The sequence below is a fragment of the Corythoichthys intestinalis genome, chromosome 9 (assembly GCF_030265065.1).
Source record: "Corythoichthys intestinalis isolate RoL2023-P3 chromosome 9, ASM3026506v1, whole genome shotgun sequence".
In the NCBI taxonomy this organism is placed as follows: domain Eukaryota; kingdom Metazoa; phylum Chordata; class Actinopteri; order Syngnathiformes; family Syngnathidae; genus Corythoichthys; species Corythoichthys intestinalis.
Genome location: NC_080403.1, coordinates 19,687,534 through 19,711,086, shown reverse-complemented (window position 1 = coordinate 19,711,086; position 23,553 = coordinate 19,687,534). Strand labels below are relative to the sequence as shown.

General features: G+C 39.3%; 1 protein-coding gene across 9 annotated transcripts in view; it reads left to right on the top strand.

Moving 5' to 3' along the window:
• lactbl1b (lactamase, beta-like 1b) overlaps nt 1-23,553 on the top strand; it is a 99,446-nt gene that overhangs the window by 56,801 nt on the left and 19,092 nt on the right. For 2 of the 9 annotated variants that reach the window (XM_057845791.1, XM_057845790.1), the window contains exons 3-5: nt 3,125-3,216; nt 15,833-16,031; nt 20,993-21,099. In XM_057845791.1, coding sequence (XP_057701774.1) covers nt 3,148-3,216; nt 15,833-16,031; nt 20,993-21,099 — 375 coding nt within the window. In that variant the 5' untranslated portion in view covers nt 3,125-3,147. Of the gene's footprint in view, nt 1-166; nt 312-3,124; nt 3,217-15,487; nt 15,675-15,773; nt 16,032-20,992; nt 21,100-23,553 lie in introns of those variants that run through there. The other 7 variants (XM_057845796.1, XM_057845794.1, XM_057845792.1 and 4 more) reach the window with 6 other exon arrangements.

The window sequence follows — 23,553 nt, the reverse complement described above, 5'->3', positions numbered from 1 at the left end:
GTGTGTTTTCATTCAGTCAACTTGTCATTCCAAAATATGAACGGAAAACACATGCATAGACACACACGCACAGTGAAAGAGCACCTATTTGAGTGCAATGGCAGATGTGGCCATTGGCTGTGCTGCTTAATCCAGAATGCTGGGTTTGATACAAGTCGGATTTAGTCATAACTATGATACCAACATCTGTCAAGAGACCGTCCCGCGCTCCCAAAGTCGGAACAGAAGCAAATCGGTGTATTTCTTTCTTTTCGTTTTTCCACATCTGTGTCGATAAAGACCCGGAAGAAGCGTGACTGATTGAACCTGAGGTAAGTGGGCAAGGAGCAAATGACCGCTGGGTGTTTCGTGGCCTGAAAAAAATGAAGCTGTTTGACTCATTACCGGGCTTATGTAAGATGCTTGTGTACAGGGCTGCTTATAATATTGCTGTATAACTGTTATAGTAGTCATAGTCAAAGTGTCGGTTATTGTTTTCTTGGCATTTCTGTCTAGAAGAGGCCTGGATCTGTGTAGAAACCACCTTAACTATGATGCTGAACTGAATTATTACATAACTGCTCATATCGATTGACCAATGCTCCGTCGTGGCCACATCAAGGGAAAGATTTCCGACATAACTGCAATAAATACAGTATGTAATGGTGCATTAAACTTAAATGCTACTCAGTAATCATAAAGGTCAATGGGTTAGTATTGAATTGGTGGACTGCATAGTACAAGAATAATACTTGAATTGTGCTGGGGCTAAATATAAGACCAAGGCTTAAATGGGATCATCAGATGAGTTCAGACTGTATATGCACCCATGCGTGAAATTTAGTGCAAAATACAGTGCACTGCAGTCAGAGATGTGCGATATAGACTTTTTTGTATCATGTTATAGTTAACTCTATTTTACATTGTACATTTTGATATATTTGATCTTAAATTAATGAAATTAAAGGCATTTTCTGTGATCCTTTCTCCATGTATTGGTGGTGAAATACATATTTTACATGGGCCACACAATTAAATGTATAAAAAAAGACATTACACAAACCTCCATTGGCTAAATAAATACCATTCAAAATACTACTATATATTACAACGACTTTTCAAGCAATGCAGTAAAAGGCGATGACAAAAGATTAATACAACACAGTGCTTCTAACAAAATTCAAGCATACTTGCCAATAATCTAATAAATACATGTTAAAAATTACTGTATTGTATGAAATGTAAAAACTACTAATTTGCTGCATGTTTTCACCAGTAGTAAGATTATTTAGTCAGTTAAAGTAAGTTTCAATGAATCCCCTTTAAACTGTTTTTCTAGATGTTTTGTTTTTGTTTTACGGAACCACAGTGTAAAACTGGAATATACTGTAGGATACTAGAAAATATATATTCATACATCTATTAAAAGTCCACTAATGTTGTCCGGATCCAAAACTCAGCACTGGCGCCCAAAACAGCTATTTTTGGAGTATCGGATTTAGTCACAAGATCGGATCTGATCCAGTATTCACATGTGTTTTCAGCTCCATCTCGCTTTTCGTCAACCGAACATGTCCGCTGTGTAGGACTACACGTTAGAAAGCAATGATAATATGTTGGCACCAGTATTTTTAAGCTAACCCATAATTAAGCCTTTTTTAACCTGGGTTGCAGAGAAGGTTTGTTGTAGTACAGTTAATTTTGTAAACAGAAACAAAAAGAATCTATATAGGTATTGGATAGGTATCGGCAAATGCAACAATATAGGAACATCCCTAAAGTCTACCGCCCCTCCCCCCGCAATTACGTTAGCAATTAAATTTATAATTTAGCTAGCAACATATGCTACTACAAGCATTTCTATGTAAACTATAAGAACATGTTTACTTAAAGACAATTTGTGTATTAATCGGCATTGAAGTGGTTGAAGAATAGAATAGCAGTAGAATAGCCTTTTACTGTCATTATACATTTGTACAGTGAAATTATGGAGCATCTCCCTTTACAGTGCAGGATAAGGTACGTTAAAATCTTTTAAAAAAAAAAAAAAACAAACTTATTTACAAAACTGTAAAAGAATAAAAGTGCGAATAAGTATAAATATGTGTGAAAAAAGCAGTGCAGATAATGGAAGTGAAATAGCAGCAGTTTGACATTGAAAACATTAAATATTGCACATTAATATTGCACGTAAGTGAGTATTGCTCATAGAATATTGCATATAAGTGAATATTGCACATTGGGTTTTATTGGTAACAGGATAAAAAAGTTCTAAATCAGATAGCAAATTATTAGCGATTATCGTTTAGTGGCAGTGATTCTTTCGGGGTTCCCCCTGTGTACCACTAGTAGTACTCATACCACACTTTGAAAATTGCTGCACTGGCTGATTTGACATTGAGATGAAAAAGAGATGATCTTGTGGTAACAGTAAGCAAAAATCCCACTTTAAAAAAAATAAATAAATAAATCTCCCCCCAAAAAAAGAAAGAAAAGCAGTTGGTTTTTGATACATTTGGGATTTTGATATACTAGCCTATGTGTGTGAATTCTGGGAGTAATTTGACGTACCCCATGTATTAATCTAAAATTGGTTCAATTCCTTGGTTTTTGGGATTTTTCTCTTTGAAAGGCTCTGCCAACATAATTTCTTATATGCATTTCTTTTTTTCCATATCAGTGAAATAAATGGTCCGTTAAAAAAAGTACTAATGTATTTTCTCCCACCTTCCCATATTGTCTCATTTTGAACTAGCAATAACCAGAAAATGGATGATGTTAGAGTAGCATATTTCTGCTTTAGGAGCGCCCAGAAATGTGTTGGGGATAGCTTTCATTCATTCTTTGGTACTTTTACTGTGAATGCAACTCATCAGAATCTTAAACTTATTTATCACACTGACTTATTTATATTGTTGAAAACAATCATTACTTTGGGGAAATGATTGTTACATATTTTTATGTGCCTGCAGTGCCGTATCCAGTGTTGTATTACCGGTAGTTGTTGTTGTTGATGTCACTTAGAACTCTATATCAGATGATGCGTGGGGAGGTGGCGCTCGCATGGCATCTCCATAATACTGTGAATATTGCACGAATACTGAGCATATGGAAATGAGGCTCCACTTGTGTGGTTTTGTGTCAGGTCACAGCCGGTGAGTTGGAACCATGGGCAAGGCCGGGAGTAAAGTCCTCAGGGAGGCCACTGTGGACGGGCTGCAAGTGCAGGTAAAAAAGGTGTGCATGCGCCTGTCTAAACGTGTGTACTGTGTGTTTGTGTGTGTTTTTCATTATTAGTTACGCAACCAGGATCAGCACCTGCACACTTTGCTTACAGTAATGAGCTTTTCCATAAACCACTAAAATGTTGTGATAAAGCCTTGCCCAAACCACAGGAACAGAAAATTCAATCTCGTATTGAAAATGTCAATGCAGAAATCTTTTTTAAATATTAATTTCACAATGAGGCCGCGTGTAATTTTATATCTAAGCCACCTGTAACTGTGAAAGTCATCTTCACACTCACAGAAGATATGATCTTTGCAACTTGTGATGAGGGGCTGCTGATTTAAATCTGGTTTAGGAGTAGTTTACATGGCAACTCTGCGACGCAAAGACGCAATGACTGAGTAGCGGACTCGCCTCACGTGCATATGGTGTCGGCGAAGACGGAAGGGGAAGACAAAAAATTCTGAATCCTGCCTCCAAAGTGGTGGAATTCGATTGTGGGGGATTGAGGGGGGCTTGCTCCGTATGAATATCAAAAACTCCCGTGGCGCGACACCGCGCCGATAACGTCAGCACTTGTACGCGTCACATTGGGCGTGCGCAGCTGTGCTTCTAAACATTAACAGTAAATATGGTGGAATGTTGGCTTTAACTTACTGTTTTAATAATATTTTTAAATTAAATATGTTGAATGTTTCCATTTTTGTGCCTTTTTGAACAAAAGAAAAATGCCATTGCTTCGAGTGGGCGGGCATATTTTTTTCTGGGCTGAGGAGCTTGTTAGGGTCATTTGCTGTCGCCTTGTAAGTCTGCACTGCCCCTTATGGACTGGCATGGATACTACATCGTTTTCATGCGGAATTTCGACATTGCTCGAATGGAGACGGGCCCATATAAATGCAAATTTGAAATTTTTTGTATTCTCGGTGAGTCACCATGTAAATGTCCCCTTAGAGACATGAATGATAAGAATCCTCCGGTGAAAACAACCGTCATCATTTGTATAGCTAGGATTGATTTTATTTATTTATTTTTTAATGATAACAGGCAGAGGACCTGATCGCTTCACTACATCAGGAATCAACGTTCGGCTTTGCTTGCTACAACCACAAATGATGTGTTTTCACATCTTTGTATCTGTGAATTAATTGCCAGTACATCACCTGAGTTTGAACCCCTTTCTCAATGTTCAAAGAGTCTTTATTTGGGCTGTTTACAAAACCTTTCCCAATCTTGATTGACTTTTCATCTCTGCAGGCAATGACATTAATCCAGGGGCAACCTCCTGTGGGGAAAAATGAGTACCCAGAAGTGAATTAAATGTCTGTAGTACTGTGGTTTACCACTGGAAACTGGCTTCAGAACAAAGTAATTTATTCTTTTGTACAACAAATCGATTGATTTTACATACTGTAAATTTAAAGCTGGCCTGGTACAATCTTTGATTTTGGTCTGTATGGTGACATTATTGCGGCACATTTTTTGGGGATCACAATCATTCACATCATAATCTCACTTTAAAAATATGCTATTACAGGCTGAAAGCTGTGGCCAGTTTGCATGTAACACTCATTGTTTAATGTAGTCCTAATTAATTTGGAGGAAAGCCACAATGCCGTGGGTCAGTGACGTGCGGTGAGGTTCATGGTTGGTGAGGCACTGACTCCTTTAGTGTCAGATTTCCAAATATATAAACCAAAAAGGGTAGCTTATTCAATTGGCTACTGGTTATTTCATATCTCATCAGCATTCTTCACAAAACACGCACACACAGTACATATTATCGATACGTAAAAGTAAAAATAACATGCATTTGCGATAATTCATGCAACATAAATGAGAGTAAAAAGTGGTGTACAAAACCACAGAATTCAATTCTGACCTTTAGTGAAATATTCAGTTGTTTTTAAAACTTGTAATTCTGATATTTTAATCAATTTATTACAGATTGCTAAACAAAAAGTGTGAAAAGAAAACCAAAGAATATTTTATTTAAGGCCAAAATTTAGTTTTTAAATATTCTATTGTATTTTTCTTAGTCTAAGCTCTTTTTAAAAAAAAATTTTTTTATAAGATTGAAATGAAAACTGTTTGTGGTCTTGCACCTGTCCTTCACCACAAAAACCGCCGTTACTTTGGAAGAGCATAGGTTTGGTCTCAACATTCGTAGGGACGATATAACAGCATAACCTGCATGTAGGTACACTTTTTGCTAGGGACGGGACATTAATAAGACCAAACAGATTGGTTGAAGGGGGCAAAGGGCCACATTTCTCATGTATATGAACCTAGTTAATTAATAGGCAAATTGATCAATGCAAAATAAATCCTTATCTACTGATAATAACTTTTATGTGCATTGGTTCAGATGATACACTGTTCGATTCAAACCTTTGTTTTCAAAAAATACTAAAGAAACATTTTGAAAACTTCCTGAATTAATGTCTGGTTTTTATTAGCATAAACATAATGAAAATAATTTACTTAATAATGGTAGGGTCAATTCTATCCCTACAACATATGGAACTATTGAAAGATCTAAATTCTCTATATAACTGAACATTATATCATGCAAAAAAGGTAAGGTTGCTTAAACGTTGGTGGGGACAATTTTAGCATCCTGAAAAGTTGGTAGTGTTATGTCCCTACCGTCCCTATGCAAACCTACGCCCTTTTTGTAAAAGTCCTCCTTATTTTCCTTTACCTTAAAAAAATCTCTCCGCCTCAATGGAGAGGATTGCTTCAATTAGATCGCTGTGTTCTATTTGACAAGCCAGAACACACAGTGGATGTGTCCAAATGTCTAGCTAACCTTTCATCTTTCTTAGCAAAACCATGTAATCGTTCTACATATATGCCACGTTTAGAAGAGCTTACACGCTCATCGTTACCACGAAATGTTAACTCCTGTTTAGCTAGGATGCAGGTTGCATTAATGAGGTATTTCAAACTCTTTACCTTAGCATTCTGGATGCTACCGTTGAGCTTCCGCTGTTCGTCAAAGCCAAATCGATCCTTGAGCTTCCAAAAGTTTTTAAAGCAATCAGGCTTTGAATGTGAGTGGTCGAGCTCTCGTGTTTGCTGAGGCTTCGTGGTAGTTTTTTAATGTCACAATATCTCGTGTTAGTCCAGACATTGGCACAAGTTGAGAAAAAAAGGCAGGGAAAGCAGCAAAGCCGATTTTTTCGAAGGACAGCCACATAGCCAGTCTTTTCGGGTGTACCAGTCCGTTTGAAAAGCGCGAGTTATCTTCTGTCCTGTAGTTTGAAGCAAACCTTTTAGCTCCGGTGTTGTTAATCGCGTCCACTTTTGACGGAAAGTCCAGTTTCACGTACGCCCACTTTCAGTGCGGCAGAGTACTATCTGCCGCAAGCTGTGCCTTTTCAATGCGGTTTAATTTCCCATCAGCAAAACTAAATATGTCGCTAACAAAAATTAAACTTTAAGGGTTAAAGACATTAGCCAGACTGTGGAAAATCAGGTCAAATAAACGTATCTGGAAACATTATAATGGCGACATGCAGATGTACGGCAACCAGCACGCTCCAATTCCATGTATCAACCCAGTTTGTTATGGATTGCGCAATCAGAGGTGAGGCTTTACTCGTTGCTGCCGCACCTCTCGTTTCATTTCGTTATTTGAACAGGAAATGGGCAAATTCAGCGATTTTGACTATAAAAAATGTTTGAAATGAGTCATACATAAAGAGCAATGGACAAATATTAATATAAATTTGATGCTATAATTATTTTTTTGTCATGATGACAGGTGAGCTCTGCCTCACCTGCCTCCCCTGCCTCCCCTGACCGCACGTCACTGCCGTGGGTACTATCTAAAATACATGAGCACACCACATTGCCGCAGGTACTAGCTTCAGTAAACATAACTTCTCGCCAACAAGACCGATATGCCACCACCGCTATAACGTATCAAAAGAAGTCCATTTGTTTATGCCACAGCACCTCGGATATCAGCTTCAGTAAACAGTGAGAGTTCTCCCTGAATCACTGTAGTGATTAGGCTTGCACACCGGAGTCCAGAACCAGAGTGTTGTTTCGTAATTGCGCTATCATGACCCACTGAGTTAAAATACAAACAAGGTGCAGTTTCTACCTAGTGGTGTTACCAGAGGTTGGTGGCCAAAACATTTACTCATGTAAATGTAGCGTTACTTCAAAATAATATTACGCACAACCGCCCACCCTCCCTCCCCGGGCTGGCTGGGTGGGGGCTGTGGCCGTGGGTTGGCACCCGCGTGGCGTCTCCACTCATCTGCGTGGCTGTCACACGCCTGGTGGGGCTCGAGTGCGGCTGGATGTGATAGGGTCCGCTCGGGTGGGGGGGGTCCCGGTGCCGGGATTGGCGATGGGGCGGCGTAGGGTCGGTCGCCAACGGGCTTACACTCACAAGGGATTCACACTATTACTGGATTCTAGATCACAGAGCTGATTTGTGTACACTCTACCCCTTTCAATCACTTAGTTTATAGACTCCCCCACCCCCGTCCTCCTCTTTCCCTGGTCAACAGGCCCCCCACATGGTGTCAACCGGAAATACATCTAGCTGACGATAGCACCAACATATTAGTAGTTAGTCTAGACCAGGGTTCACAAAATCCGGACCTCAGTGCCACTTTTCCTGTCGTGTTTTCCACGTCTCTCTCCCCTAACACACCTGAATCAAATGATTATGTCATCAGCAACCTCTCCAGAAGCCTGATAATGATCCTGATTATTTTGATTCAGGTGTGTTGGAGGAGGGAGACATGGAAAACACGACAGGAAAAGTGTTGAGTATTAATACTGTATATGACTGTTTGAAACTGTACCGCTTTGTTTCGCCAGAGGGTGTGCTGTCGTACATTTTTCATGTCTTATGTGAAGAAGACAGTTAAGAGAGGCAATAGCAGCCTGTACTCTTTCTCTTTGCACTGGAGCTCTCACGGAGAGCACGTTCGCCATTGTGTTAAAATAAACAACGCCGGTCTTGGCTAAAAGGAGAAAGGTTGTCTATCGTGTTGGATCAACCTTCTGCTGCAACCAGACAAAAGGCATAAGTCTGGGAAGCCAGGTGACTCTGATTTTAACAAAAAGTGGCCCCGAGGTCCGGATTTAGTGAACCCTGGTCTAGACGTTCAATGTATTTCTCGTTGTAGTTTGTGTTTCTTTTCTTTCTTCTCTTGTGTTTCTTTTCTTCTGTTCCCCCATAACCTCTTCCTGTTCGCTGCTTTGTCATAATAAACGAGGTATGTTGAATGATCACAATGGGAGTATGTCAGACTCTCAATGTGAAACATTAAAACTGTTCAGACCATCCCAGCACTTAGAATTCCATTCTCCGTGTCAAACAGCTGAACAGGACAGGTTTAAAAAAAAAAATAATAGTAAAAATAATAATAATAATATTACTCAAGAATAATTAACAGTAGTCATCCAAAAAAATGAACTTAAGTACAAGTAAAAAAAAGTATTTGCTGAAAATAATACTCAAGTAATGAGTAACATAGTGAGTAACTGCTTATGATATTGTTTTTTGTTTTTTATAACAATGGTATTTATTTCAGCACAAAGTTATTTGTCTGAACTGTTATTATTCTACTGTACTATAACCTAATACAGAAGCACATTAAGCCTAAGAAATACAAAAAAAATATTGAATTCCAGCGAAAGAAAAAAAAAAAAAAAACTCAAGTGAAATAAAGCATTATTTGTACAAAGAGCTTGAATGCCTTCTAGTGCGGAAAACATATTTCCTCTTATGAAACTAAAAGAATCATATCTATCTACAGTTTTCTGTGATCAATCGGTGCCAAATACCAACTAGCAGAGAGATTAAATCCGCTCTTTCAAGTCATGTTGACTGTGGCACTCTGTGTCAAATACTTCATTTTTTATGGTGCATTAAAGACGCCACATGATTGAACAGGCCGGCGTGATGATAGAACAGCAAGCTTGAGTCTAATTAGTATAATGGAGTCATGTGATTATCGTTGCGACATTTCTTTGGTGAAACTGGTAGAGCCAAAAAATAAAATCTAATAGGTAAAATAAGGAGGAGAAATGTAAGGACTAGTTTAGCCCAAAGTAGCGGAGTAAGAGTTTCTTCCTCACAAATCTACTCAAGTAAAAGTAAACTATGGCTTAGTAAAACTACTCTTAGAAGTACATTTTTCTCAAAATGCTACTCAAGTAAATATAACAGAGTAAATGTAATGTATTACTACCCACTTCGGGGTGTTACATCACAATTGCATAACAGGCTTAGGAAATTATTTGGATTTTAATTAATTATAGTGATTAAGGACAGAAAAATTCAAAAATTGGATCTGAGCTTTAATGTGGATATCCTCTGGTATATGCGTAATAAACTTTCAGATCAATTTATCCATTAAGGCATCGTGAAATAGAACCTCTAAAAGACTCATTAATTAATAAAATGCTAATTCATGGGTGAAATTGAGGCTTGATAGGCACTCTCCTGTAGAATATCGAATTTCAAGAAGATCCGATGCGTATGAATTGAAAAAAAGACATCTCATTGTTTCCCATTGTTTAAGTAGTAACTAGTTAACTAGGAGGAAATGCCAGAAAGTAGCTCGGAGGATCAGTGTCCATACATTCCTAGAATACCTACCTGAATTCGTTGTGATCTGTGCGCAAATGCTGGAAAAATAGATAAAAATGACGCTGGACACGCCACAACTACAAGAATAACATAAACGGTGACTTGACAGGCCTTCAGCTTGTTAATTATTTTTTTTAAATCCACGACTTTCTGGGCCACGCCCTCCAACTGTGACGGACTATAGAGCATCCTGACGTAAATCAAATCTGAATGGAACATCTCATGTCAACAAGTTAGTGTGTAATAAAACAAAGTTAGCAGCCACAGACAACGACTATCACGCACATCTTCTACTGCATGTCAGATGTATTGCGCATAAAAGCAATAACAATATCACATCAAACACATTTCTGCTAGTTTTCACAACAAATGCTTTGTAAATTCAATCTATACCTGTCTGTGAGTCATTGATTTTGGTGCATTGCAATTAGGGCTGGGCAATATGGGCTTAAGTACTTATCAAGGTAAAATGAGCAGATTTACCTCGATAACGATAAATGATGATCAATTCACCCAAGTGGACTCTTATAGAATTGGAAACTCTGAATAAATGCATAAAATTCAATTTAACCGTTTCTCATTGATTTATTACCCAGCTTTCAATTTAAAGCAGTAATGTGAAGTAAGGTTGGCCAACAGTGTTTTTGAATAATATCAATGGCTAAACAGTTAAAAGCATATTTTCGTTATTTTTTTTAACGCAACCCTTCCAGATTCTTTGTTTAACCCATAGCAACGCCCGTGACAATGAAAATGCTTTTCTTCGGCAATCTTCAGAAATCTTCGAAAATTACATCACTCCTAGAAGTGCGAGGGAAGTCCGCCATAGAGCAGTATTGTTTGTTGCATTGCTTCTCGGTAAGATGCCACGGCGGTGTGTGGCGATGTTTTGTTCTCACTCAAACGAAAAGTTGTATGAGTGGCCAAAGGATAGCAGGGCACGTAAATGGACATCTTTCGTTCGCACAAAGCGAATGAATTTCACGCCATCGTCGAGTAGTGTTCTCTGCTGCAAACACTTCGAAGATGCCTGCTTCCTTAACCGGTCTGCTTATGATCAAGGATTTGCCAAAAAGTAAGTGTGATTTTTGGATAGATGACTGATGACTTTGTCAAAGCATAGCTGCCAACTGTTGTGGAATGAACAGTATAAGCTAGCGACGTTAGCCGAAAGTTAACTCGTGGCAATCCCCAATCATAGTTGTTGTTGCGTTCGCTAGGTTAAGCGTGTTTAAATTGTGCGTCATCTACGATCTTGTCTGAAAGGGTTAATCCACTGTCAATCTTGGGAAAGGGGTTTGGATGTGGATATAGCGTAGCGGTAATTCACGGTCACGTTGCAATAAGAGACACACACCGCCAATGAGTTTGTGCACATTTATTTGTATTTGTATTATGTATTTCCACCTTCATGCTTCAAGCATTGCATTGCATTTGTACGGTTCGGCGTTTCTTTCACGGTGATCGCTTGATAGCCATCTAGTTTGTGTTTCGCAAGCCACTGACAGGTGACAATTTTGCGTGTTTTGGCCTTTAAGTCAACCTCGCAGCGAATCAGCGAGCGGCTCAAGTCACGCAGTGACGGCAAATGTAGTCTCGGGACAACACTGAAGTAGTGCTTTGTAATCTGTTCGCTTGTGTGAAAAAACTACATTTCCTCATGCCATTAGACGCCACTTCCTGCCAAGAGCTGTGTCGAGCTGTGTTCTTACCGTTAGCTCCACGTGTTAAAAAAGAGATAAAGTTGTCAGCACGTCTTGTGTTCGATACATTTGTAAACAAAAAGCTCATAACAAGACACTATGCACGATCCGTTTAAGAGATGCTGGAGTAGTAGGAGGCGAGGAGGAGATCAGCGAGAAGCAAAACTTTGCGGTTGAATGAGGCGGCAGTCCGCTATTATTTTGTTTTCTTATTGTTGCCACAATAAAGTGGAGAAAGCCATCAACAACTCATCTCCTTCTTTCCCCCCAACGTTTTTATATTATTATTTTATATGCACGAGAGTTGCCGGATCAGCCAAAATGAACATGAAGTCTGATTATTATTTTTTTAAACAATGTTATCAGATAGACAAAAACATAAAATTATGTGCAAATGCCTGCATCTTCAAATCATGAAAATAATAACATCCTATATTTTACCAATCTTGTAATCTCGATGGGTCTTGTATCCATTCCATGTCATGTAGTCTAGGCACATTGTTTGCATCCTGATTAGCGTCTGGCTAATACATTTTAGGTCCAACATAAAATTCCAAGCTCCTCTTCTTCCTCCAACTCTTCAAAAACTTGGATCTCCTCCCTTGCGCTCGATCAATCGCTTAAATCGGTGTTTGAATCATTGTTTGAAGGGCTTTGCATGGCGGCCGTATGTATGGAGCTGCCATCGCTGTTCCCGGTGTGACGTATCACTTACGGGTTCGTCCCCTTTCAGGCTCGAATTTCGGAAACGCGATTATTTTGTCAAATATACAACATATGAATTATTTTTTCATGCTTTATTTGTTGGACAATGTTTAATTACTTTAATTGTGACCCCATTTGGCATGTGAAGAAATTACTTCACATTACTGCTTTAACATCAGTGTAAACATTAAGTATATAAAAATATAAAAATCTCTTGTAAACAATAAGCATTCAAGTATAAACATTTAAAATGGCATATATGACTTGCACAATGTTCAACATTGTAAATATTGCTATGGCCACTTTGCAAAAATGTCATTTTAACACAAATGACATACAGCAAGAGGGGCTTGAACAGTGCACTTCAAACATATGACCGAGTATCAGACTACTTATTGTTAATTGCTGCTATTTCACTATTATCCGAATCCATCAATCATGTTCACTTGTAGCGTTAGCTTGCCGGTTTATAGCAATGTGTTTGTTTGATTTTCTGATAGCCACGTGACTTCACATGTAAGTACACTGGTAGTACTTTCTTAAAGGGGAATGAGCCTAACAACACATAGTCAAAGCGGGCTGAAAAGACTTTAATTTTCTCATTTCATTAAAAAAAAAAAAACAAATTTAAATTACGTGGGTCATCATGAATCATCTCAGTAATGGTAAACTTTTAGTATACCACCCTTCTCTGATTGCAGTGCAGTGGGGGTGTTAGTTATGAACTTGAATGAGTCTAAGACAACAGAATCGCAACCATGTCAAATTGCTTCCCAGTTGCCATCTGACTTTCAGCACCAGATTAACTTGTGGCCCGCTAGGCCATCGCTTTTGATTGTCAAGTAAGTACACATTTTGCAGCAGAGAGCATGTGGTGACTCATGTTCTAGTAGGTAAAGTAGTGGCAGCTGTGTTCTTTTAGCATTATGGGTTCAAGTCCTGGTGTCAACTCTTGAACTTTTGCTGTTGCAGTTACACTTGGCTTCTGCTCATACTATTGCCATAGACTTCATAATATATTGATGGGACATGGGGCACAGGGCCGATTAATAGGGGGCCTATCTCTGTCAAAGCTGACCAAGTGGAAAAACAGAAAAAGAGCTTTTTACGTTGAAAAATCTTGTGAATAAATACTTAAATCCCTGAATTCTTTATAGATATGGACGTAAAACAAACTTGATTCTTAGACGTAAACTCGATTCTTGGTCAAAAGCAAAAAAAAAAAAAAAAAAACAACCAAACAAAAAAAACAGGCAGTTAGCATTTATTTTATGTAACTATGTCGATTGTGCTGCTAGTCTTTAAGCCACTGTGGCGCCGTCTTATCACCACAAAGAGCTTTTTACATTTAAAATTCTTGTGAATAAATGCATAAATCCATGAATTTTTTTATAGTTATGGACGAAAAACAGTCTCGATTCTTTGTTAAAAGAGCAAATAGCCGGGCAGTTAGCATTTATTTTACGTAAATACCTGTATGTCGAATGTGCTGCTAGTCTTTAAGCCACTGTGGCGCCACCTTATCACCACAAAGAGCTTTTTACGTTGAAAATTCTTGTGAATAAAATCTTAAATCCCTGAAGTCTTTATAGATATGAACATAAAATAGTCTCGATTCTTGGTTAAAAGCAACAACAACAAAAAAACGGGCAGTTAGCATTTATTTAATGTAAATATGTTTTTTGTAAGAAAAAAATTCCTTGATTTCTCTTGTATTATTTATCAAATCTTAAAATTAGTGCCGTCAAGCAGTTAAAAGATCATTCGCATGCAGTCTATAATTAACTCAGGATTAAGCTTTTTTTATTTAATAATCTTTTTTTTTTTTTTTTTTTTTTTTTTTTTTTTTTTAATGATATATTTGAAGTTTTAAATAAACCCATTAGCACAGGAGTTGACCAATGTACTTAACCTACATCATTCAAATTTAAGCCTCATTAGAAACAAGAGTTGGGCAACTTTACACTTGTCAAGATAAACTAAACATCTATTTTTCCCAAATAACCTCAAATAATAGCATTCCACTCACAGTTCTGTGGTCAAAGGTTCAAAACACAGGTCCTGTGTGGAGTTTCCATTTTCATTTCTATTTTTTGGGGGGGTACAATCAATCACACTTTTATTTTATATATCTTTATTTTGTGTACTTTACATTTTTTATGTACTTATATACCTTAATGAAATGTAATGTTTGTTGGCATTGGTTTAGTAATATTTATGAAATAAAATTCCCCCCAAAATTGCAAAAGTTAAAAATAAACACCACAAAATGCTTGTCTTCCAAAGCATTTATATACTTTATATATGCATTTTAGGGGGATTTGCGCCAGTCAATCCACCTCAGAAAGCCACATTTTGGGTGAAAACACCTAAGGTGGCCACGAGAGGAGAGCAAACCGCCTGGATGCTCCATGTTGGAAGTGCTAAAAAATGTCCACGTTCTTTTATTCCACACGTTCATTCACAGTTTATCTGCACATAAATGACAATAAATATCACAATCCGTCTAAGAGTGCCACATTTTGGGGTAAAACAGTCAAAGTTACGTCGCGCGGGAATCCACCCCGATCCTCTGTGTTCTTTTGGCCGTATTTAGTGTGTCAGGGGCGGCCCGAGAGCTGTGCTGTGAGGTTCATCGCTGTTTTCATCCAAACATGCTCGAAAACAACCATGGCGGTTTTACAATCTTCACACCTCTTCAACGTCCTCCATATTGGTCAATAAAATCCCGGATTAAGTTACGTCCAAGAACCAGTATTTCACTCTGACAGCCAATTGGACGCACGCATCGTCTTGTAGTCTAAATTATGCGGAGTGGGAAGAGCCATAATTAATCGCGCGTTTAAAAAATTGACGGCATTCCGGGGGTTTGCGTTAACGCCGTTATTAACGGGTTTAACTGGCAGCACTACTGGATAGTGCCTATTTATTATTAAATTATCAAACAAAATCTTTTTTATTTAATAGGGTTTCCTGTTTCTTGAAGTAAAATCTAATCTAGATGACAGTATTTTTACTTTAATAGATTTTTTATTTGATAATCTTTCCACCCTTCATTTGATCCACAATGGCTGCACCTTGGCAGAATATTGCGGCCCAAAGCAGGGGGTCAACGAAGGCGGCCATCTTGCGGGATATGCTCAGCAGACTGAACTAAAGCGAAGTGATTCGCAGGGATTAGGGATTAAGATTCCCCCCCGACCGACCGCTTCGGTGGAGTAAATCTGTGGGATTATGATGTCAACAGACTAGAGCTAAAGGGGAGGAAATTGAATTGTGATGGGGAAAGAGCGGCTCCGGCCGTCAGATTACATAGCAGTCCCTGCAAAATTATACACGAGAGTCCGTGTTTGTGCCTTTCGTCAACATGGGACACCGTCATTGCCTTTGTGGTGGATCTAAAGCAGAATGATGTCTAGGTGCTTGATTGAGTGGTAAGAAGATTGCTGTGTCACTGTTAATCTCGTCCGTCCTGTTCTGGTGTTGAGTACCGTGTGGCGTGCCAAGTGGATCACTTGTGTTTTGGATTTCAGTCATTTTTGAGTGAGACTTTTTCGAGTGACCTGCTGTCTGCTGTCTGCTCCTTTTGAAGACAACACCTCCCGCTGCTCCTGCCGACGTCCCCCCGGATCCTCCTCCTCCTGCACCCAGCGTCCAATTCCAAGAAGTCAAAAAAATCAAAAAAATGAAGGTGAAATGGACCCAAGTAGGTTTGGTGTTCTTTCTCTTGCTGTCCATGGTGATGACAGGATGCTTCTTCTGGCAGTATCAGCTTCCAAAGGTTCAGCCAGGTGAGCCTTTTCTTAGCATTTCACGCAGATTTTATAGAGTTTATACTGTTGCTCACAGTCAAAACAAAAGAAGAAGATATTTCTGTGGCCTGTGGTTAGGGAGTTTAATGCGAAAAAACATGCTGACATAAAAGGGGTCATTTTTTGGACGATTGACTTTATAATGCCTTCTGTACAAATTACTGGGTCTCTTGAGTGCATGTCTACACATCAAGCGTGAAATTATACATGTACATTAATCGTCAATCCTCAGATAAAAGCAGCTTGAATTCTTTGATAATAGCCGAACTCATTTTGGCCTTCAGCTGCTGTGACAGAAAATTGTTTTCGATTTGCTCAAACTGTTCCTTCTGTCAAAACACATCAAAATGAAAGCAGTTTTGTATGGGCCGATCAATGCTAAAAACACACCGACGAAGAAGGAGGAATTTTAAAGAAAAGTCACGTGTTCATTTCTTGTACACAAATTGCAAGGTCTCTTTTTTAATGCACACATTTTTTTTAAAAAAAAACTGTAATAAACTGCTCGAAAACCAACAACGTTGGACTCTTTTTGATGGACTGTTCAAAATCTGCCAAACTAGTCAGTTTGCATTTGCGTATGCATATACACTGCTGGCCAAAAGTATTGGCACCACTGCAATTCTGTCAGATAATGCTCAATTTCTCCCAGAAAATGATTGCAATTAAAAATGCTTTGGTAGAAATATCTTCATTAATTTTGCTTGCAAACACAAAAACACAAAAGAGAATGAAAAAAAATCATTATCATTTTACACAAAACTCCAAAAATGGGCCAAACAAAAATACTGGCACCCTCAGCCTAAAACTTGGTAGCACAACCTTTAGACAATATAACTGTGAACAACCGCTTCCCGTATCCATCAGTGAGTTTCTTACAATGCACTGCTGGGACTTTTACGGTGGCCGTGAGGTGTCAGGCGAAATGCAAAGTCCAAACACTTTGCAAATTGAAAAAAGCACGAACCCCAATTGCAAACGCTTTGCAAAAGAAAAAAGCACAAATGCAAACTGCTACAACATGATCCCCAATTCCTGAAGTGCAATTGCAAATTGGCAAAAGCACGAACCCCAATTGCAAACGCTTTGCAAAAGAAAAAAAACACGAATGCTAAATGCCACAACACGATCCCAGGTTCCTGAAACGCGATTGCAAATTGGCAAAAGCACGAACCCCAGTTGCCACAACACCACAGCAAATGGCTCGCAGCACAACAGCAAAATCAAGCAACGCAACAGCAAAATCACGCAGCACGACGGCAAGAGGATGATCCAGAAGTTCAAAAAAAAAAAAAAAAAACATCTCTATGGACCTCCGTGAAGTTGCCCCCCCATCAGACGCAAATTTATATAAAAATGATGTCCATCGTTTGTGCTGTAAAAGTTTTGTTTGTGCTGCTTTCGTTTTAGAGATATTTATAATTATTTTATAGGTAAATCTGAGGTCAGCTAAGTTTTGTAGATACAGTATTATGCTTTTATTGAGATAAGTTCATATCTTTTTCTATTCTTTAGATATCAGCATTAGAAAATGTTAGTTTGAGCAATTTTCCAATTTCTGATGAAAAAAGAGAGAAATTGAGCTTTTTGGAAAAGCATACATTTCAAACATAACATTCACTTTAACACAGCTATTTTTAGCTTTTGTGACATCCCAAGCATCTGAATAATGTTTTCCTTCTACAAAATAACAAACAACAAGACAAATAGCGCTTTTGATAGCAAAGTAACAATTTATTTACACATTTGAACTGAGAGATGACGCTGTTGTGGCCGCGACAGCCGTGGTAAACATTTCCCTCATCGCCATCTGTCTCATCAAGATGGATTTTTTTGAGTCTTTCTTTTGTGGTAACCACTGCCTCGTAGCGGAGTTCGCCTGGGGAACTTGTGTTCCTGGGGGGGGAACTGGTTTGGCTGTGCGCATTTCCGGCTGAGTCGCGGGTCACTGGAGCACGGCGGCGCGGGCTCTGCTCGGCAAGCAGCAAGGACTCAACGGCATTGTCCGCTGCACTGGTGGTCCCGGTTGTTCTGCTCGGTCGTCCAGCGCCTGGCATCCCGGGCGTCCTCCCGGTAGTTTTGCTCGGTTGTCCGCCGCCTGGCATCCTGAACGTCTATTTCATCGTCTTCCGCCGGCGGCGCGGCCATGTGGCCCTGCCGTTTGTTCCATTGAATCGGGTTGCAGGTCTTACCAAATGCGCTATTGCCCCTCGGTGGCCAGTTTTATTGCTTTAAAATGGATTTTCAGCATTGTGCTTTGGAGCTAAGTTGGATCAGAACCTAGAGATGTCTCTTGTGAGAAAAACGTAAGAGACGTATAAATACGTCTTTGGGACACCGAAACAATTAAAAATAGAACGTATTTATCCGTTTTTGGGAGCAAATGAGTTCATTTCGTGTGGTGACGCCAGTCGTAGCTTTTTCTTAGCTTAGCTCCCGCAGCTAATGGAGCGTACTGAATCGATCAATAACAGAGGGGTGTCCCAACAACTAGCACGATCATAACACAAACAAATTCGGGTCCATTTTGCAGTAAATTGGGGGCTATAGATATTAATTTCGAGTGATGACGTCCCTCTAAACCCCTCATTTACTGCAAAATGGTCCCGAAGTGTTGCCATTCTTTTGTGCTACGTTTGTGCTGGTTGTTAAGACACCCCCTAGTTATTGAGAGAGTTGGTACGCTCCATTAGCCACGAGAGCTAATCTAAGGAAAAGCTACGAGTGACGCCACCACTCAAAATTAATATCTCATATCTCAATAAAAGCATAATAATGTATTGCGTCTGATGGGGGGGAGGGATTTCACGGAGGTCTGTAGAGATGGTCACAAAGCACATAAAGCAATATACAAAGTGCCGTCCTTTATTTATTTATTTATTTATTTATTTTAACTTCCGGGTCATCCTTATGCCGTCGTGTTGGGCGATTTGCTGTTGTGTTGCATGATTTTGCTGTTGTGCTGCGAGCCATTTGCTGTCGTGTTGTGGCAATTGGGGTTCGTGCTTTTGCCAATTTGCAATCGCGCTTTATGAATTGGGTATCGTATTGTGGCAGTTTGCATTCGTGCTTTTTTCTTTTGCAACGCGTCTGCAATTGAGGTTCGTGCTTTTTTCCTATTTGCAAAGTGTTTGGACTTTGCATTTCACCTGACACCTCTCAGCCAACGTAGATTTTAGACCATTCTTCTTTGGCCAACTTCTCCAGGTCTCTGAGATTTGAAGGGTACCTTCTCCAAACTGTCATTTTCAGATCTCTCCACAGGTGTTCTATGGGATTCAGGTCTGGACTCATTGCTGGCCATTGCTGCCAAAACATTTTCTAGTGCTTTTTGAAGTGTGTTTTGGGTCATTGTCCTCCTGGAAGATCCATGACCTCTGAGGGAGACCCAGCTTTCTCGCACTGGGCCCTACATTAAGCTGCAAAATTTGTTGGTAGTCTTCACACTTCATACTGCCATGCACACGGTCAAGCAGTCCAGTGCCAGAGGCAGAAAAGCGACCCCAAAACATCAGGGAACCTCCGCCATGTTTGACTGTGGGGATCGTGTTCTTTTCTTTGAGGGCCTCGTTTTTTTTTTTTTCGATTAAAACTCTACTTTTTTCTCATCTGACCAGAGAACATTCTTCCAAAACGTTTTTGGCTTTCTCAGGTAAGTTCTGGCAAACTCCAGCCTGGCTTTTTTATGTCTCTAGGTCAGAAGTGGGGTCTTCCTGGGTATCCTACCATAGAGTCCCTTTTCATTCGGACGCTGACGGATAGTACGGGTTGACACTGTTCTACCCTCGGACTGCAGGACGGCTTAAACTTGTTTGTATGTTAGTCGAGGTTCTTTATCCACCATCTGCACAATCTTTCGTAAAAATCTCTCGTCAATGTTTCTTTTCTGTCCACATCTAGGGTGGTTAGCCACAATGTCATGGGCTTTACACTTGTTGATGACACTGCGCACAGTAGACACAGGAACATTCAGGTCTTTGGAGATAGACTTCTAGCCTTGAGATTGCCCATGCTTCCTCACTATTTTGCTTTGCAAGTCCTCAGACAGTTCTTTGGTCTTCTTTCTTTTCTCCATGCTCAATGACACACACAGGACAGTTTGAGAGTCAACTTTAATCCATTTTAACTGGCTGCAAGTGTGATTTAGTTTTTGCCACCACCTGTTATGTGCCACAGGTAAGTAACAGGTGCTGTTAATTAAACAAATTAGTAAAGCATCACATGATTTTTCAAAGGGTGCCAATACTTTTCTCTGGCCCATTTTTGGAGTTTTGTGTAAAATGATAATGATTTTTTTTTTCATTCTGTTTTGTGTTTTTTCATTACACCCAAAATAAATTAAGATATTACTACCAAAGCATTTGTAATTGCTATCAGTTTCTGGGAGAAATTGGGCATTATCTGACAGAATTTCAGGGGTGCCAATTCTTTTGGCCAGCAGTGTAATTGATTATGTATGACACTGCTCATCACCAAGATCAATTAAATTAAAATCTTTAATAATAATAATAATAATAATAAATAAGTGAATAAATAAACAATAAATAAATAAATAAATAAATGAATACATAATCTTGATCTTAAAATCCCACAGCCCTTGTGTATCTTTACAATGTAAATGGCACAGGCACAAGATTTGGAACTACAAGCACTACTAATAAGGTAGTCGTCACATGCAAACTGTCCCCATGTGACTCTGCATGTGTCAATGAGAAAAGATGAGCTCCACTGGTGCCGAATTGAAGTTCTCATCTTCAGGTTCAAAATGCAAATTGTGGCTTTACAATTGAATGGTACGTATTATGCAAGCTCAATGGGAAAGAATTGATAAATGGCCCTGCTGCCTCATGGTTTGGGCCTGCTTTTTTCTCTTTGTTATCAAGTAGTACGTTCATGCTTCCTATACTCATTGTGTTCTCCATTTTCATTCTGACATCTAGATGAAGGACTGGGTGGCACTGCTAAATCCGAGATGAGGTGTCCCCGCTTCCCGGAGCCTATTCCTCTGCAGCATCCCATTCCAAGTCTAAAAGAGGCACTTGAAAAGGTGCGTGAGCAAGAACTTGAACCTAAAGGGTGTATCTCAGTGAAAAGTAAGGCACAGCTGTACTGCTAATCCTTTAGGGATGTAAAGGATGGAAGGAGATTAAACATGTGAAAAGTGTCAGAGCACCAAGCAGTGTAATCCCTGCAATCAAAAATTTCAAGAAGATAGTAATACAAATTAGCAACATAGTGACATTTGGAAAAAGAAAAATAATTTGTGAGTGTTATATTCAGGGATGGGAATCGAAATCCGATTCCAATTCGGAACCGGTTCCGAGTGTTTCGAGGCCTCGACATCACAATGAAAAAGCCTTAACGATCCCTTTAACGATTCCTAAAGATGCGTATTGCGTCGTGACGTGTCTTGTTGTCCAGACGCATCAAACTAGCATGGCGCCAAGAACCACTCGCTCCAAAGTTTGAATACACTTCACCAGGAAAGAGTGTGAAAATGAAAGGTTACGACGGGTAAGCACGAGCATTGCAGCCATAAACATAACAATGACAGCACGTAGGTTCAAACGCTCGAAAGTGTGTCTTCACTTCACGAGGAAAAATTACAACAAAGCGACTTGCAGTCATTGCAAGGTGGAGATAACTGCATCGGGAGGGAATACGACTGCGCTGTCCTCACAGAGAGGCTAAGGCTCAGTCCTGGCTATACAGCTAGCTAAACTCCCAAATGACGATGCAGAAGACGTTGGTATAATTTGCTGACTTTATTCAACCATCACTTGAAGAGTGAAACTAAGAATAGAAATGAAACAAATCAATTTCGTCCCCAATAACAAACAGGTTTGCATCAGCGATGATTAGCTGCTAATAACAGTAATAACAAATGGTTAGCATTCGTTCGCTAGCATTAGCACATCGTTCAAACCACTACACAACTGGATTTAAGTGTCCGATCGCGAGTGGAAACACAACAACAACAACAACACAAAAGATGATACATACAGGCGTTGCCTCTGTAGATATTAACATTAACAAAGAACGTAGGCTCGTAGAAGTGTTTCCCTCTCTCACTAACTCGTTCACTCACTTGGATGCGGCATTTCTTCTTTGGGTGTAAGCGCGCTCTTCTTCACGTGAGTGCGTTCTTCTTCGCGTGAGGAAGCGCAAGGGCGCCCCCACTTGAGCGTGTAAACGCCACAAAAACTAAAAGGCATGCAATTCAATGTAATGGTAAAATAATACACGTTAACCCAGTAGTCCCCAAACTGTGGCCCGCGGCCCAAATACGGCCCGCCTCCACATTTGGTCCGGCCATTTTGATTTTTTTTTTTTTTTCTCAATCGTGTTATTTATTTCCTGGCCTTTTCCTTGAAGAATTCAGAGAGGGTTATTTGGTTATTATCTATTTAATTAATAGTGTTTTTATTATTCATTTATTATTATTATTATAAAGAATCCAGAAAGGGTTATTTGATTGTGGCTTTCTGAAAAACAATAATTTTTTACATTTATGCTCTTCTGCAATCGTCACACTTTTTCTGTTACAAACTGACCCCGGCCCCTCATCAGAGAAGGGAAAAGTTATGTGGCCCTCACAGGAAAAAGTTTGGGGACCCCTGCTTTAACACATATTGCCAAAGGCAGAACAACAACCTATCTGCCAATATATACCAATATTTTTTATTTCTATTAGATAAATGTTTCAGTAAAATGTTACACATTCTTGTGTATTTGCCACTTATTGCCACAGTTAACATTGAGGCTTTGGGCCTCTTTTGATCTCGTTGTGAGTTTGTAAGGTTGTGACTTCTGATTAAACAAACTCGATGCCAATCAAAACATTTGTTCTTCTTTTTCCCCAAATTAGAATCGATAAGAGAATCGATAAAGAATCGAATCGTTAAGCAATATCGATAATGGAATCGGAATCGTAAAAATCCTATCAATTCCCATCCCTAGTTATATTTTGGTTGAACACTTTTGGCAATTGTGATTAATAATAAGCCACTCTTTTCAGTTTCCAAAATCTTGAACTGTTTCATGCATAAGAAATGGAAGTGTGCCCATGGTTGAAATGTGTTATTTATAAAATAAAATGACCACGGGGTGTGATTCAGTGAAGTACAATCAAATTCAATAGATTACCCCCTGACGTGATAGGGGGACTTTCAGGATTTTACAACCAGAAAGTCTTAGGGGAAAGGTTGCTTCCTGACTGAAATACACCTCTCTGCGCACACGCATGCACAGATCGCCGTTGACCACCATTGTAGTGTAAAGTGATTCAATAATTTATTTTTGTATTACTGTTAATAGCAAAGCATGGTGTCATTTTTCACAAGATTGTAGTCTGCGTGTCTGTGATGTGTAAGTCACCACATGTATTGCCAACGCCCACAAGCTTCCGACCGACACACAATCTCCACCAACGGCCAATAAGAGGAAGGAGTATAAAAATTAGTTCAAGTCAGCTGCTCATTAATGAGAAATTTTTCCACAG